At 39.9% G+C, this 18013-nt stretch overlaps 1 protein-coding gene across 3 annotated transcripts in view; it reads left to right on the top strand.

Moving 5' to 3' along the window:
• ccser2a (coiled-coil serine-rich protein 2a) overlaps positions 1–8135 on the top strand; it is a 53448-nt gene extending 45313 nt beyond the window's left edge. For 2 of the 3 annotated variants that reach the window (XM_023418116.2, XM_087177083.1), the window contains exon 10: positions 2493–8135. In XM_023418116.2, the coding sequence (XP_023273884.1) occupies positions 2493–3227 (735 nt within the window). In that variant the 3' untranslated portion in view covers positions 3228–8135. The remainder of the gene's footprint in view (positions 1–2492) is intronic. The other variant, XM_023418117.2, reaches the window with a different exon arrangement.
• Positions 8136–18013: the final 9878 nt, after the last annotated feature.

Genomic DNA, 18013 nt, shown 5'->3' with positions numbered 1-18013 from the left:
CCTTCATTTTAACTTCAATATCAAAGGCAGTTAAGCACAGCAAGCAAAGACAAGTAATCTCACATCCTCTGCTGTCACACTCTTTCCACCGCTTGATTTCAAACACAATCCAAATTGCCATTCTCACAACCACCTATATTAAATGATAGTATGAAGTCTAATATGGCTTTGAAATGAAGTGCCACCATATTGCCGCTCTCATCTGCTTATGTGCTGAACTCCCAATGTCTTCCCCTAGGAATTAAGGGGATTGTTTACATGTTATTAGCATCTTATTTATATTCCTGCATGTTGCTTTTCTAATCGCATACCATTTTTCATGGTGAGAGAGGCTGCAGCTGAGGATGGCTATGGTGGACCCTGACATCTCCAAGGTGCCTCAAATTGGCACGTTTCTTTGTTAGACTGGTGATTTTCTGTTACAATGATAGCCGTCATTACAGAGCTGAGATGTTTACGTCTTGGCAGTGCAGTGAAGAGCTCAAAGTGGTTGCTGGTAATTATTAGTGTCTGTAGCAGACAGCTGTAGATGCAAATATTTTTATATATATAAATATATATGTGCTACACGTCGCTGTCACTGGCTTCTTCCAACTGCGCCAGCTATACATTTATGCACTCATTGCAAGCCTCGCAATTAGTGTCACATATGTTCGATTTTTTTTATGACTATGGATGTTTCAGTCTATATATTTACCATGAACGGCACTGAAAAATATACAAGGCCTCAGTGTGTTCTGTTGTGTTGTGAATGAGAAGGGAACAAAACAGGAAATAAGATCATATTAATAATGCCATTCAGCTTTTTTATGATTCATTTTGATGATTAACTTTGGTGACATAAACTGTAATTTTTGTATTTTGTTTCAAGCAGCTGGATTCAGAGTTCTCTCTCTCAGACTGAATCATGATAGTGATAGAGTGAGACATATGACACAGCTAAATAAAAGACTTAATAACATGCTCATGCTTGGATTGGCAGACTAATCAGAGCTATTGTAAGAAGCAACAAAAACATTCTTTATTTAGGAGTTTTCAAATTATAAACTTTGAAATCTAAAATCATTATTTACTATCTTGAAAAACATGTAACAAGAAACTGAGCCTGAGAGATGGACGAGGGTTTTATAAGAGGATAATGGACGCATTGTGGCAGGGGACCAGGAGATGGAGCTGTGGCCTCGGACATCTACTCCCACTCGCAATACAAATGACCGATGGTAGAAGCAGGCAGAGCTGCCTGACCTGCACAGCTATACTGTGTATTCACATCCTCTGAGAGTCTATGTTTCTGATGAAATGAAGTTCATGCTTTTTAGCAGCTTTAGATGATCCCAGGTGGACTTAGATTCTTAAGGGTTCCGCTCACAGAACATGAATAGAGAAAGCCAGTCCTCTAAATTCTGATGTTAAAAACTGACAGTGTTGCCATCAGTTTGCCTCAGAACAAGTCTCAAACAATGTAGGCTAACAGGAGATAAAAGATATTTTTAGAGATGTTGAGGTCAATACACATTAAGAAAATTGACTCATATGATATTATAAGATATTCATATGAAGTTCAATATTAGCTTCTTTCCTGATCTGAGCAACTCTGTTCTTACTGGTGGTTGGATTGACCAATAAGTGCTCATGGCTGCTTATCTGGAAATGTGGTCGAGAATGGTTGTTGTAAAAAGGTTAACGTTATCTTATGGTACAATACATCCCCTGGGAATATAGTGGTTCCTCTTGTAAAATGAAAATGATGTCGTACAGTCTAAACCAATTTAATACAGGAGTGTTGAAACAAATGCTAAGTCTAATGAGTTTTTGTTGAGTCTGTGTCACAGAGGTCGCTCTCACAACAAATATGGAACATAATAAGTTTCACTAAGACAGTAATTGTTGCAAGGCTGTTAAAAGGATTACATTAGATTGTACGGGTGCTAATGAATTTACGTGCATACAGTACCCTGAATGTCCCCTAGTGTAGGACAACACCATGGTTGGTCTAAATTTCATGTGGTTAACGGCTCAGCACGTTCTTGCAGAGACAGCAGGCATCTTAGCCCAGTGTGATTGTTTTGAAGCCAATCACAAAATGACTCAAAGACTTCAGTGGATTCCAGGCACTCTGCATGTCAAGGTTATTCTCCTCTGCTTGTTTTTAAGTGCTGAATCAGGGCTTCCTCTCTGACTTTGCCTCTCCCACTCCAGGAACAGTTCAGCAACTGGCTGTGGAAATAGGCTGTGATATTAAAGTGTAAATAAACAAGTCAAAATTTTCAGTTTGCTTTTTGATTCAGTAGTTCCTTTGCAGTTTTAAAAATATTCAAAAGCCTGGATTCCATGGGGATCAAAGATACCAAAAAATGTGACATTTTTTAAAACCAGCCATTTCTGGGACATGATAAAACAACTGAGTCTTACCTCATTATGCACTGACTGCTCCGTGACTCTTTTATACCAGTTTTTGTATATTATTGAAATATCTTTCTTTTTTTCTGCAGCCTCAAATACTACAGCCTTTCAACCCCTGCCTCAACGAGCACCTCCACCAGGGAAAAATAGTAAAAACTCCCCCCACCGAGGGCCACAGTGACCTGACAAGGAGAAGATCAGATGAAGGAACCCATATAGATGCTGACCGTCCTCTTGAAGGCCTTATGGCAGATGTGTCCAGCCCAGCAGACCCCGACAAGCTGAGTCATCTCTTCAGCACCCACCTGCACTGCCTGGGCTCTGGGGCTCCACAGGGGGTTAAAGCTAGAGACAGCCCAGCGTCGGCAGCTCAGTCTGCAGCACAGCATGAGTGGAGAGCCCCTGCCGTGATGCCGCAGAACTCTTTCACCCCTAGATCTGCTGGTTCGTCTTGCCCTCGCATGCTGCAGCCTCCTCGCCTTCAAAAGCGTATCTCTCTCCCTGCACTCAAGCCAGGGGGCACTGGTGGCTTTGCCTCTCTGAAGCTGGGGTCCTCCTTAGGGCCTCTGACTAACCGGACCAAGCAGCTGCCCCCTCCGTCTAGAGGCCTTCCCTGCTTTAACGCTGGACCCCAGGTGCAGGCTCCGAGTCTACGTCGCACTTCACTGCTTCAGCCATTCAGAGCATCACACCCTTGCAGGGATACACAGTGCGCCAAGTCCAGCCTAGTGGAGCCTGACCAGGGGACGCTCAAAGACCCCGGGTCAGCCAAGATCCTTATCCCTTTGGGTCGATCATGTCTCCCCAAGCCAAAGATTCCCTAAGGAACTTAACTACACCCATCAAAACCTAAAACTGGAATCACTCTGACATTGATATTTATTACCCCCCCTGCCCAACCCCCCAGCCATAGTAACAGTTTGGTTGAAAGAACATACACAGAGTACATTAACCCATATGGACCATTTAGGGACTACCTGTGTCAGTGACTGCTGTACAGTATCATTTCTAACTGCCCGACTGACTGATTGGAATATAATATGAAACAGGATCATGATCTTCACAACAATCCACAGTGAGAAAAACATGTCGACTTAACTAGCTTTGCACATGCTCGTGAATGCTGCTGATGCAAGAAAAAAAGAGTATTTCCATTCAGAGAAGTCAGCCTTTTGTTTTGTTTTGTAAAACCCGCTGGCTATTACCACATTTAAAGTCTAAGTTCACTCGTCCTTACACATCTGTGCCCTCCTGACACACAGGTGCGTTTGGTTTTAAACACTGAGGTGACATAAATGTGACTTTTGCTGTGTAATAGAAAGCCCAGGGGGGGATGGAGGCAGAAACAAACAGTGAGAAATAAAGAAAAAAAAGAATAAAATAACAGTAGAAGTGAAATAGGGGCAAGAGGCTGAAAAGCAAATTCGTCAAAGCTCTCTGGAGCTGTCACTTCCATAATGAAAATATGTGTTTGTATAAATGAGTGTTTGTGAGAGAGAGAGGGAGATACAGAGAGGTGAGGGACAAAGAGCAAAGCAGCTCCACGCTGTAGATTTATACATGTTTCTAGGTCAGTTTGCTAGACTTACAATCTGAGTGAAACTTTGAACCCTTCACATATTAGCCGAAGGGGTCGCAAATGTTCTGTGTAAATGCAGCCCAGATGGAAATATCATGCTGGTGGCACAGGTATGATTAGGAAAAAACAGTAGTATGCAAGTGAGGAATTCGCTCACATAATGTGGAAAAGAGCAGTGTAATAAAGCACTCACACACTTATGTGAGCTGAGGCACAATGTGGGCTCGCTTACAGCCATGCACAAACACACACAAAGTACTCCAACACTCTGAAGTGTCTGTTCTTTCGGAGGTTACTTTGTGCATTTTTAGATAGAAAATAGTGAAGAGTAACAGGAAGTCTGACGAGAGAGCAGACAGCATGCAACAAAGCTAAATTAATACCTTACTGGATATCATAGTCCTTTAAAAGACAATCACAACACACAAAAAAAAAAAAAAGTGAGGAAATGTCACTTGTTTCCAGTGAAAATAATTGTGTTTCAGAAGTGCTGAGAACTCTCCATGTTGGTTGCCTCACTTTAAGACATCACAATTTAATGCAAGAATATTAAACAAGTCAAATTCAGGAGGGAAAGGTGACACTTGATTTAAGAAAAGAGAATTTTGGAGCAAATTAAATAACTTGTTAAGAGGGACGTTTTTGCAATGCGCGCTGACCTCCTTGAACTATCTCCCTCAATAACCCACACATGGATATATCGGCTAACAGGGATTCATTAGACGTGGGAAGCTGCTGCCTGCTGAATGTGTATGTGTGAGTGTGTGTTTGAGCTGTTGCCGTCCGTCCTCCCCCCGTCTCTCTCCTCCTCTCGCTCTCTTGCACATCTCTTTGGAAACATCAAAGGTATTAGCGCGGTATTTTCAGGTAGGGAGCCTTCGGGGCTTTAGAGGTGTTTCTCTGGGAGTTTTTGAGAATTGTGTTTATCTCTCCTTTGCGGAACCCTTTTGCAGTCAAATGTTCCCGAAATGTCCCCTAACGGAGAGCAGCAGTGTGTTAAAAAGGCCTTCTGACAGCAACTTTGCTCTCTTCTCTGTCACGCCGCGTGACCGCGTGGTGTACGCCTCTGGCACTGTCCGGTCTACTGCGTCCAATAATGCACCCTATATAGACAGAGTGAGACAGAGAGAGAGAGAGAGACACACACACACACACGCACACACACTCACATCACATGCATACACATAGACGCACATGTACAGGAACTCTGACAAAACTCAAAGAGACACAAACTCAGACAGAGCTCACACATCACGTCAGGTTTCCCAGTGGCCGCACGAGTGCGGCAACATGCACACACACGTTGAATTTTAAACCAAAGTGCATAAAAGTGTGTTAGTGTTGTTTTGGTAGCTCTCACAAAATGAGCTCTCCAAGTACACACTGATCCATCTGTCCGCTGTAGCTAAATAAAAATGGCTGATTCAGATTACCCTGGAAATAGGTAGAGGCTCGCGTGCGTGCGTTTCTGAGTGTGGATCCATGTGGCTGATAAAACATGTTTACCTGTTGGATGGCTCAACATTGTGCTGAAGCATCCAAGCAGTCAACAGCGCTCCGTGAAGCCAAGAAAAACTCATTTCTTTTAATGAAAACGGAAACTGGGACCGAAAGATACATACAGAGGATGGGAAAGATGCTCAGCTAGAGACAATAAGATGGAGCAGCAGGAAAGAGACAAGATTAAGAGATGTAGTGATGAAGTAGTGAAAGCGCGATGATCAAGATAAGCTGAATGTTTGTCTGTAAAATATCATGAAGGTGTGAATGAGAGAGGGAGACGGAGGCCATAGCATACTTTGTTTGTGTGCACTGTTGTCCAGAGAATAGCCTGGTCCCCACAGCTGTGTCACTCACTGCTTAGTAATGCCAAACAGGAAATCAATGTTGCCTGTTGTGTGTTCCCCTGTTTATGTCTGTTTGTTTGTGTGTGTATGTGTATGTGTCTGTGCGTGTGTGTGTGTAAATGAGCATCTCCAGCCACCTCTGGCTGCCAGTGTTTCATTCTTGGAAGAGTGTGTGTGAGTGTGAGAGTGAGAGAGAGAGAGAGAGAGAGAGAGAGAGAGAGAGAGATGTGTCTGCCCACAGGCCAAAGGCAAACCCATGCCAGGGAAAGCAGGGCAGTGCCACCATATCTCTAAATCAATGTCCCTGCTCAGTTTAGCAGTCAAGCCAATCAGTGTGGCTAGCTATGCTTTAACAAAATCACAACTGGGCTGAAAACTCTCTGCACCGACTTGGATCACTTCTACTACAGGCTCTTGATCCACTTTGTTTTGTGAGAAGACTTGTGAGAAGAGTAATTAAGCTGCATTACACAACAGGAAAAATGTTACCAAAGGGTCCATGTTGTCCTACATTACTACTCTGAATGGCACAGAACTGCATCTTGGCACATTGTCTATCTATGAAGATGTTTTCTTGCAATACAATGATGATGCACATCAACTAAGACACGTTACTTGACTTCCACTGATATTTAGAACATAAAGCAGGGTTACTGCAAAGAAAAAAAAGGCATATTTACTTTTTCAAGCTTTTAATTTTACTTTAAAGCTGCTATATGCAATATTTTTATATTAACAAAGGATGGAATGACTATGTGTATGTAAAAGGAGTTGCTTGTAATGACAAACCCAGAGATGATTATCACCTAACTTCTTAGTTTGCCTCAGCTCTGTGGAACATTTAAGCGTCTTAGCAAAAAAAGCTCTGGTAAACCCACTGTGCACTACCTGCCCAGCACCATACTGCAGAGAGACAAATAAAGTCAGTGGCTAGCTGGTGAACACAGTGGAGCATTTAGCAGCTAAAGAGCCAGATATTTCCCTCAGTAGTTAGTGGAGAGCCAAACAGAGAAATGATTGGAAGTGCACCCAAACTTGACTGCAAATGAATGCTAATTCTGCTACGTATCTGCTGAATGAGTAAATACTGTAAGATACTGTTTTCTAACATATGTGAATATCAGCTTCATAAGGTGTTGGTGTTTACAGCTCGTGGCCAAAAACATCTGTTGGTGCATTTGCAAAACCCTAAATAGAGAGTTGCTTCTTCGCCACCTCTACCTTGTCCTGATCGTGGTTAGAGTAAAAGTAAAATCCAAAGCTTGAAAAGGCATTTTTTTGTTTGTTTATTTCCGGAGTAACTCTACTGTTCTAACTGTACTTGACTTGTGGTTTGGTATGTTTGTTCTCCAAGCAGCAACAGACACAGCATAGTCCATTGATCCACCACTCAAGCGTTACAGTTGTCATTTTCATCATAGCTGAATTTCCACGTAGAGGTTTAAAGTGTTCACAGATAAAGCACAAACCGTAGTGAAGCTTTTCAGATTTTCTTCATATATTATGCAAGGTCACTGTATTTATCACTACCTAATCTCCAGTATGAGCTGTTTTCAGTTGTTAAGCACTGTCTCCAGAAAACTGTGCAATATTGTTTGAAGCAAAAAGTTGAGGGAACGCTACACTATATTTTTAGTAACCTTTTATGCAAATGAAAAAAAGCAATTAAAGCTTTTTTTAATTTTAATTTTAAAATTCTAATCTGAAGCACTTTAAATGACATTAGTTGTTAAGGCTGAATGAATATTATACTGGATTTAGAAGCTACTTATATTTCTTATGGTTCTCTTAATCTTTCTTCTTTCCAAATTTGTCTCTGTTTGCAGAGCGGATCATACTTTTGTAGGAAGCGATGTGCGACAGCAATAAAGGTTGAACCAAAACTCTGATGAGGGTTTTTCTTTTTGGATCATTTTCAGTTGAAGCTCTGCCACCTTTCACTATCTTTCTTTAATATGTTGTTTCCATCACAACTGCTTGCACGTTAGACCAGTAACCTCCAGGTGTGTTTACCTGTGTTTAACTGTAGGGCAGAGTCAAAATATTTAACATCAGGGCAGAGGAATGTTGTTCTGCCATTGATGAGAGGCCACAGGTGAAAACGTGTCCTACACTGAGAGGTGCTGTATAACTCAGTCAATGCTTTTCATGGATCTGGATCATAAACGCTCAACAACATGTAAACCCACAAACGTAAAGCTGCTGATCTCAGTATGAAAGAGAAACCTCATTCTCTGTTTGTTTTCCTGGTTTTCACTATCTACTGGTTGTTAATCTGTTCAAATAAAGTATGATTGTGAAACAAACATGATTTTGTCTTGTTATTTCAGAATAAATTCTTATCTTTTTTTTCTATAGTATCATGTTTGTTGTTCTTTGATTTTACTAAACAGACACAGGTGCTACAGGAGAAATCAGGAGGTTCAGACATTCCTCGTCCCATCAGCGGCTTCTCTGACAACTTCCAGGAGCCCGGGTCTAATGAGATATATAGGGCTTCATAGGTGTCCATCATGAATATGGACACCTTTAATTTTGAAAAAAATATGAGATGACGTTTTTAAGGAGAAGTAGGTAGACTTAGATTCAGAAATTACTTTTTTTGTGTTATCATTGACAGGGAATGCCTTTAAGCAGAGGCATTTCCCTTCTTGTCATATAAATGAAACTGAGTAGCATTACTCATCTCTATTCATTACAAACTATACAGCCTCTGTACACCTTGCACATAGTCCACTAACTAATGAGGTTACGTGCTTCAGAGCCGATGGGTGGGTAACAGCCTGCCAAGCGCACGAAGTAGCGTGACACTGTCATTAACTTGGAAACGTGGGAGATGGAGTGCAAAAGGTTTTCTCTTGAAAGGAAGCCGAGCTCTTTTATCATAAACTGTCAAATATGTGTTGAAGATTTTCACCGTTGCAATTTTAGAGTGCTGCAGGTTGCTACTCAGAGAACACAGGTTTAGTAGAGTCATTTTATGGATAATGTTGAGGAATGTGGAGATGCCTCTATAGAAAATTGTACAACTGGTGCTCCTCAAAATACACATTTTACTAGGAGCACTTCTAACAGCAGGTTGGTTCACTTTGCCCAAGGAATAATCTATTTCCACACTATCAAACAGTCTATCACGTCTGAAGCTTTATCATGTTTATACTGAGCCATATAGTCAAACCTAAGACTACTTGATTTTTTATGTCTGCACCATTAAAAGAAATAAGAATATTGTAAGCGATTTTTGCATCATTTTATACACATTTTCTCCAAATTCAGTCTGGCATATTTGGTATCTTTTGGAAGCCCTTTAAAGCCTTTTTAAACCTCCACTAGAATTGAAGAAGTTTGGGGGTAGCCTAGAGATTTGAGACATCAAACATATGACATACCAGATCGCTGGTTCGATTCAGGCATTCCCCAAGAAAACAGGCAAGGACACAAACAAACAAACTAAAAAAATTCAATTCTACGGGTTAAATAACAACTGACCCAAGCACCTCAGTGATTCAGCAATGCAGGTATCTGCAGCCTCAGGGCCTCCTCTGCCAGGCTGCAACAGGCTGCAACTGCCAGCTCAACCTGCCCCACAGACAATACCACCTGCCTGCATCCACTGCATCCATTGACAGTGATGGCTGTACACATCAGTTTAAGCCTCTGTGCCTTACAACCCACTGCACTTTATGGAATAAACTTCCACTCACTTGTTTACAGTAGTGTTTGGACAACTTGTTGTAGTCTGCTAATAAGTTTGTACTTGCTATTCAAAAAAATAAAATAAAATAAAAAATAAATATATATATATATATATATATATATATACTGTACATATATATATTTTTTTTAATTTATTTTTATTTTATTTTTTACAGTTTTTAGTTTTAATCTGCAATAATTGTTATTATCATTATTATTTGCCCTAATCTATAATTTCTATTCTACAACACACAGAGGAAGAACAATAAAGAACAGAGAAATAAAAAGCAAATAAATTAAATCATTAAAAATAAACAATTTTCAGACCCAAATATTTTCAAGATTTACAACAATATAACAGGTGTGGGAGGGAAGAGTTAGACCAATTAATTGATTAACCAATCAGGTGGGAGCACTGATGACGCCATCTACTCAGCTGGCTGGAATTTATCAAACGCACCTTAAAAAAAAATGGCGACCACAGGAGACTTCGCTCGCTGTTTTTTTAATTTTTATTTTACTACTGCTACACTGCTGATAAGTATGCTGTTCGCATTGCAAACTCTTGCTGCTACTATGCATGTACATGGACTTAAACAAACTCGCCCGCCGACGTGTGGTTCCAGAAGACTTTGTGGAGAAACTGTTTGCTCTGCACTCTGTTAGCTAGCCTTTAATCATGGCAGCTGCGGGCCTCCAAGAGTCACTGCAAGCTGGGAGCGGAGTTTTCCTTCCGGTTATGTCTGCAGCTGGGGACCACAGCAAGTACGAAATCACCTCTCCACTTCATCAAGGTAAGTTTCTGCTTTTTGTACGAACCTGCAGGTCGTTGTGTCTCGGCTTTGTTGTGTGCCGTGAGGCTGCTGGCTGTTGTTCTGCTGGCTCCTGATTTTTGCTGTTTTTGCTGCCGGATATTCCCATATGCAATGTTTGTGTTGATGTGACTCTTGCATTAATTTCCTGTACTGGTTGAATTTTTCTTAAGGGTTGTTTTAGCATGTGCATTTTTCTGCTTTCATGTTGTTAATTGACTTAAATAGTGGTGGGATGCCTACTCATGATTTGAGGATTATGAGTGTTATTGGCTGAATTGGTTTTAAGGCATATTTAACTCTTGATTGGATTTCTGGGTCTTATTCCAGAAAGCAATTTTGACAAACTGTGAGCCTAACCCTGAACTCTGTGCTGACGAACCCTGAGATGAGAAACGATGAGATTTCGGTTCCAGAACAGCTGATCCTAGTTAGTTAATTCACCTCTGAGTTGGGCCATTAGTGAGGACTACTGCAAAGCCATCATGAATGGAGCTCTGACACTACCAATCACTATGGAAACCAGCTAAGGGGGGGAAAAAAAGGTTGTCCTTCACCCCATGGAGTTAAGTATCACACCGAGATAGAAACTCTTAAAGTCCAAATTGTACAAATATCTACCTCTGAAGTAAAACCACTGAATGTAATAGCAACAGCCAGTGAAAAGTACAACAAATTACCTGTTTTTGCAATTATTAAATGATAATGGAGTAATATAACATCCTTTTTAAATCTTTATATATCTGCAATGAATATAAGTACCTTTTACAGAAAAGTTTCAATGAAATTAAAATGATTCTTCTTGGGAAAATATACAGTCAAAATGTCTTAAAGTGGGGGTTTCAGCCCTATTTAGGTTTTATGTGGCACTCAATTTTTTATTCAGGACCAAGTAACTTCTAGATGTGATAGATATTCATTTTTGAAAATTAAAGACTTTATGTTTGGGTTAAAAAATCATTTATTTTTTATTATGAATTTGATTACTGTAAAACATTCAGCAACAACTGTTTACATTAATACATGTGGCAAATTATACTAGGGGTTTCTTGGATGTTCAGTACAAATTTCAACCCAATCCAGTGAGAAACAAGATCTCATGAATTTAAAAGAAAAAAGTTTTGATTAATTTTTTTGAAGAAAATCCATGACAGGGACTTGGAAAAGTTCTTAATTCTTAGTGAGTTGGCATGGAAAGACCCAGAGGCAGAAGAGCTGGCTCTGAACCAAATCACTGTGCGACCAGTGGCTGAAGGCATCCCTGGAGGGAGCTCATCTGAGCCATTCACCCCCAGAATACAAGTGCCAGCATAAGAGGTGGGTGTGTGTGTGTGTGTGTATTTTGTAAGGAATTTTATATACATACAAAATTTCCTTTTTTTTTGAGTTTTTCATTTCTCCCAACAGTCACTGATGGTGTTATCTGCCTTGTTGAGCCTCGCACCACTACAGAGCTCCTTGCAGCTGTAAGTACTCAATGCTCTAGAGATTTTGCCAAATATAGTGGTTTAAAATCTACTGAAACAGAACTCCTCTTCTTCACAGGATAACGATGATGATGAATATACGTCTGCTGCTACAGACAGGAATTCAGAGAGGCCTACAGGGAAATACACTTAAAATTACGTATGGTAACTACTGATAGTTCTCTCCGCACTTCATTTGTTTTACATTCTTGTGTAGAATTTAGAGTTTGAACTGTACACTGAAGTGATGACAATAAATAATGAATGGTGTACTTGGAGCGACTGATTGGAAAGGCACATCTTGAAATGGAATAGCGGGAACGCCAGTTAATTGTTGGAACAATATAAAATATTATTACTAACTGTTGCATTTGTATTTGTAGGAAATAAAAAAAATTAAAAAAAGATGAAATGAAATGTGAATGATTTGTACTTTTTGACTGCGGTGGTAGTTTAATCTGTGAAGGGATTCTGGCAAATGATGCCTTGGACAGCTCCTCCATCCTGGACATGTGCAGGGTGGATGGGATTGTCAAATCAAATGTACCTGCACATTAATGCAGTAGAAAGACATCAGAAAATTCATCAGGGAATGATAGCACATCTACTGAGGTTGTCAAAATCCTCACCTGACACACAGCCATGAATTAAATCAGCTTCGACATCGATCGAGTAAACGAAAAATAGGACACCCCATGTCAAACAGCTGCTTCAGACTCAGCAGGAGGGAGGCGGGAGGAGATGGAGAGGAACTCATGGTTTGTTAAAGAAAACCTGCTAGCAGGTTAGTTTCACAGTTACCATTGACTGAGAGTTTGAGTTACCTTTCTTTCTGAAACGGAAAACACAATCCCTCATCTCAGGGCTAACAAGCTCAGTTTTCACTAAACCCTTTCTGGAATATGCTGCTGCTGCTGCTGCTGCTGCTGCTGCTGCTGCTGTTGTTGTTGTTGTTGTTGTTGTTCTGTTTTTGTGGGAATTTCCCGTTGGTTCACTCCAATCCTGGTGGAAAATTATTATGTACATTGGCTTTAGAGATGTAAATATTAGTGTTTTCTTGCACAAAGCCCAATGACTTAAACTCAACATGGTTTTTGTCATGCTTACAATCAGTGGTCACATAAATGCACACATTTTGTCCACACACTTCATATGCAGCTGAGCCTCAGAAAAGGCATTTCTACTTTAAATCAATGGGCTTCATTTCATTTCATTACTTTGCTGTTCTTCATATCATAATTACAGTTGTTGTGTTGAACTGCTGCTTAACCATTTACTGGTGCTGCACTTATTGCCAGCAGCACTGTGTGTTTATTTGCTGCTTATCACTGCTCTGAAATCTTTTTGTGAGTTTAATATGCTTAAGTTAATAATTATCTGCTAAACATGTGTGAGATGTAAGATATGTTGCAGTGGAATGGACTCTGTGTCTGATGTGGTTCTGATGGGAGTATTGTTGTCACTCCAGTCTCTGTTGTGCTGCACTTGTTGTAAATTTGTCAGCATTGAAGTCATGGGCCAACATGCCAAATAACAACTCTGTATATAAAAACACGATTGTTTGTTGGCAGTTGCTTTTTTTTCTTTTATAGAGGAACAGGGTTGTTTTGGAGCTATAAAGCTGAATGTGAAACTCTCACAAAGAAAAGCTCAGGCAAAGCCGTTAGGATCAGATGTGGATGACAGTAAACATTCCTGTTTGTCATTAAGGCATGATGCTTACCTGCAGCTGACCTTCATTATGCCACTAACATTACTAGATTAGTACCTCATTTTCTCCCATAAACAATAATTTATCACTAGTTTAAAATATATTCCCACTGAAATCAAACACTCAAGTTTTGCTAGTGTTATGGATTTAACAGTACATACAAGATTCCTTCAGTGGAAATTGGCTTTGGGGCAAATACTCCCATATCTCAGTGTGACAGGTAGACCTGTCCAGTGCGTAATCTCTTTAGCCTGTGAGTATATAAAGCAGCTACTTTCATGGGGGGCTGTTGCATGCAACCATGTGTAGTCTCTTTTATCCAGACACCAATCATTTCCAAATGTAGTAATCTAAATGCATTTAATTTGTGTAAAATATTTTTTGCATTTAAATTAGTGAGACTTGCTGCTAAATTAAGGGGATGGATACTGTCAAAACACTAATATTATATATCTTAAACACTCAGATTAATGGCTCATGTTTTACAAATCTAGGGTTCCCCCAGGAGATTGTTAAGCAGAAGTGGCAAGCCACTTAGATCCTGATGCACCTTATCTCATGATCATTTAAGTTGCATGATATCCTAAACAACAGCCATGCTCATTAAATATTTTTTCTGCTTAAGGCCAATATTTGATTTAATTTTTTATGATGTTGGGGAGGAGGTGGTCTTTGTTTGGTGTAGACAAGCTCACTGTGCTTTATAAAACTGCAGGAAAACCTGACTGTCATGTTGAGTGGCTCATAAGCATCTTGCAGCAGTACATTTTGAAGTGGGTGCTTTAAAAAGTTCGGGTCTTTGTTCCTGTGACTGCTCGGTTTGCCAAGTGGTGAGTGGTGCATAAAAGGTAAACAGGACACCGTTGATGGTAATTGTACAGTATTTGATTTTAATCCCTGGCGTGTTGTAGCAGGGTTAATGTCGGGATCAGTTTCCCAGTGTAGTTGATTGTGTTGCAGAACGTCTTTGCTTAGGCCAAAGCTAACAGCTGGTATTTTTCATCTCAGTCAGTTTTAACGGGGTACTGAAATAATATAGCACATTGTGTGTGTGTGTGTGTGTGTGTGTGTGTGTGTGTGTGTGTGTGTCAAGGGTTCCTGTGCTCCTCATTAACTCTCCTTGTTGGTTGCAAGCCCCTCTCTCTTCCATCAGTGATGTGTGGGAAGTAGCTTTAGTGTACAAGTAAATTTCACTTCAGTTTCAGGTGCGGTTACTTTAGATGTGGTTAAGTATACTGAATGCCACTTAATTTCATGAGTTTCCCATTAACTCTCTGTTGTTTCAGACTTTTATTCCTGTGCAACCATCTTTTCTGAACACTTTGTGAAACTCGTGGTAGGAAAAAAAAAAAAAAAAAAGAAATCTGAGTCTTTAAATCTACTCCGCTGAGTTGTCACTGTTGATTAATGTGCTCTGTCCCATGGAGATGGATAAAAAAATACCAGATGTGTGTGCCAGATGATCTTTTAATTAAGGATTTGTTTGTATTTTCAGTTCATTGACCTTTCTTGTCACTATTACTTAAAATCTTGGACCTGCTGTGACAACCTGCAGGGGGGGTGGGTTTCTTAAACAGTAGCAGTGACAAAGGCACAGAAGGTCTTTTGTGTATTTGATTCTCACTATGTTTTCAGGGAGAGACTTTCTGCCACCAGGGTACCCGGGCACTGCTCTTGAAGGAGAAATGCAACCCTTGTTCTCTTCCTTCGTCAGTACTTTCACATATTCACAAATGCTGCAGGCGAGATGGCTTAACTTGAGTGTAGAGGGAAGTTTCGGCGAGGGGGGTGGGGACTTACATTGGCAGAGAAACATGAGCATAATTGGATCCCCTGACAGCTGTTTGACTTCTACCTCCTCTAAGACAGGACCATCTCACGCTGATGCTTTAATTCACACACAGATGCTCATTGTTATACATAGCTGTCCCGATCAGTTTGAGCTATACAGTGGTGATTACCTTTAATGACCTACCATCCATATACCATCAGAGTGCCTGCTGTCAAGGGTATTCGTTGTCTTTCCAAGATGTGAAATAAAAAGAAAGTGGGAGAAAAAAACAATGCGTACTTAGAAAATTTAGACCCTTGAAGCAAGTCTAAGTCATCTATATATTAACGTCTTAGTTTTGTACCCATTTCTGAAGTTAAAATCTGATTTTTAGAAAAAGGTTTAAGACCTGGATGGAAATACCGCATATATAATTTTTCTTTTCAAATTTGGGACAGTTTTGCATTTATTGAATAGAAGAAAGAGCTGACCAGAAACAATGAGAGAGATTGTGAGATGACATGCAATTAAAGGTATATGCCTCAATACCTTTAATGCAGGGATTACCAAAATAGCCAACACTTCATGGAAAATGAAAACTTTAAAATAGCTAAAACTTTAGATCATCATTTGTTGACATTTTCAGTATATTTGTCAACATGCTGTATACAGTACAGTATATGACCTGACCGTGGAGGTCTGCTCTTTTTGGTGCAGGTTGTTTGTGTAAGGCTTGTCGTCATGTTTCCGACTGTTGCACCTGCAATGGGGCACAGATAAATGTGCCTCTTTTGAGCTCTGTTAATTGTGTCCTGCTCTAGAGAAAACCTGCACATCAATGAGACCTCTTTTGCCTACAATTCAAACATATGGAGCAACATTGTCAGTTAGTTGGAGAAGCGTTTTTTTTCCCACCTGATGAATGTAAGTCCAGTATTGTTTCTCCTTTTTATTTCTGTTTTGTTCTCTATCAACTCCCGAGGGAAATATCTGACTGTTCAGCTGCTACATGTTCACCAGCAAGTCGTTAACTTTGCCTTTCTGCTCGGTGCTGGACAAGTTGCGTAAGGCTGCTTTTTAGAGCCTTTTCACTGAAAACAGCTGCCTGCGGGGAGGGAAAAAACCTGAACACTGAGCTGAAAGACACTGTATTGCTCCTTAGAGCTGGAGTGAACTGGAGAGTTTGGTGATAGCTCTCTGTGGGAGCATCACAACAAGTGACCTCTTTTACAAGAGTAGTCCTGAGATCTATTGTTGACATGACAATACTGATTATAGCCGCTTTAACATTTAAAGTACTTTTCTATGATGTGTTTGGTGTGGCTGTTGAAAATGGAAACTGATCACACACAGCTTATGCCAGACAGCACTGGTTCATTTTTATTTTACACACACCATAGGAAAGAACATGTATGAACAGAGTGTTCATAAAATGTCTGAGTTGTCTTGTTTTTGACCTGAGGCTACAAACTCCATCACTACATTAAACTATATAGAGAGTCTATTCTCTCTGATCTGGAGTGCTAGTCAGTACTTTTATTGGAAATGTGTTGTTTTTTTAATTTTTTTTTAACACTATTTCACTAGACTATTTTTTTATGTAGTTGATAAACCATATTTACGTCAATGTAATGTATTTGGATGAATGAAGAGGAAGCATTTCACTGTCTGGTACTTGGTGTTCTGATAATGGGCACATAAAAATAAGCTTGTTTTGTAGCCTATTCTATTTTTTCTCTCATCTGCGTCCTTCCTGATAGGAAAACAGATGGCTTGAGGACTGTGTACACCAGATGAAGCCAGACAAAGCAGACAGGGAAGCAGCCAAAACCTCCCTGTCTGCAACACTGGTGCTTGATGGAAACAAAGTTTTAAAGGGCATCAAGTTGTCTCTGTTTTACAAAATGCAAGACAAGTTTTGGCACGCATTTTTGCATCATAACACAGTTGCTCAAAGTGACTGTAAACAAAATTGAACAGAAAAATTAATTTTACTTAACAAAATTGACCTCTATGACCTGTCAGCTAGATTAGATGACACCCTGAAGTAATTTGTTTACATTGCTTTAAACTCTAGGTTGTACTGAATTGTTAGTACACAAATAAATGTGCTATTTTTTTTAAAGGTCAATCAATTCGATTCAATTCGTTTTATTATCATATGCATGCTATTAATTGAGTGAAATTAAGCAAATTCCAGGTCGTCACTCAAGATCTCCTCCATTAGACTGAATAAACATAAGCAGGTATGAAGAAAAACAACAGAGGCAAAGAGCAAGCAAGCAAGAAAACGTTGATTGCATCTCCATTAAGTTACAAAGAGTGTATCAGGAAGCTAGGAGCATATGAGATGAATGTTGAGGTCCAGGGTTAAACCACCACTAAAGAGGCCACATCGACAATGAATTTCTAGAAATCAAAGGTGCCTCTTCTTCACAATAAAGAAAGTCCTCTCCTCATCAGGGAGCGCTGGTTTAAACAGTCGGTATGATCATTTCGATGGGTTTATTGCTAATTTATCACTAACCTCTGACAGATATTCACAGCAGGATTTACTGGCCAGACGCGTTAAAATGCACTTACCATGATTAACACAATAAACTACCGAATGTGTTTAATCACAAGGCATTAATGATCATTGATTAGTGACTATTGGTATGGTGAAGTCCCTTCTGCAGAATAAGCTTACCTTGAGCTTTAGATAAATTTGCATAGCAACAATTTAAAT

Source organism: Seriola lalandi, unplaced genomic scaffold (assembly GCF_002814215.2).
Source record: "Seriola lalandi dorsalis isolate HSWRI2012SDOR001 ecotype SW California unplaced genomic scaffold, Sedor1 jcf7180002054580, whole genome shotgun sequence".
Lineage (NCBI taxonomy): Eukaryota > Metazoa > Chordata > Actinopteri > Carangiformes > Carangidae > Seriola > Seriola lalandi.
This window is presented reverse-complemented; position numbering and strand designations above follow the sequence as displayed.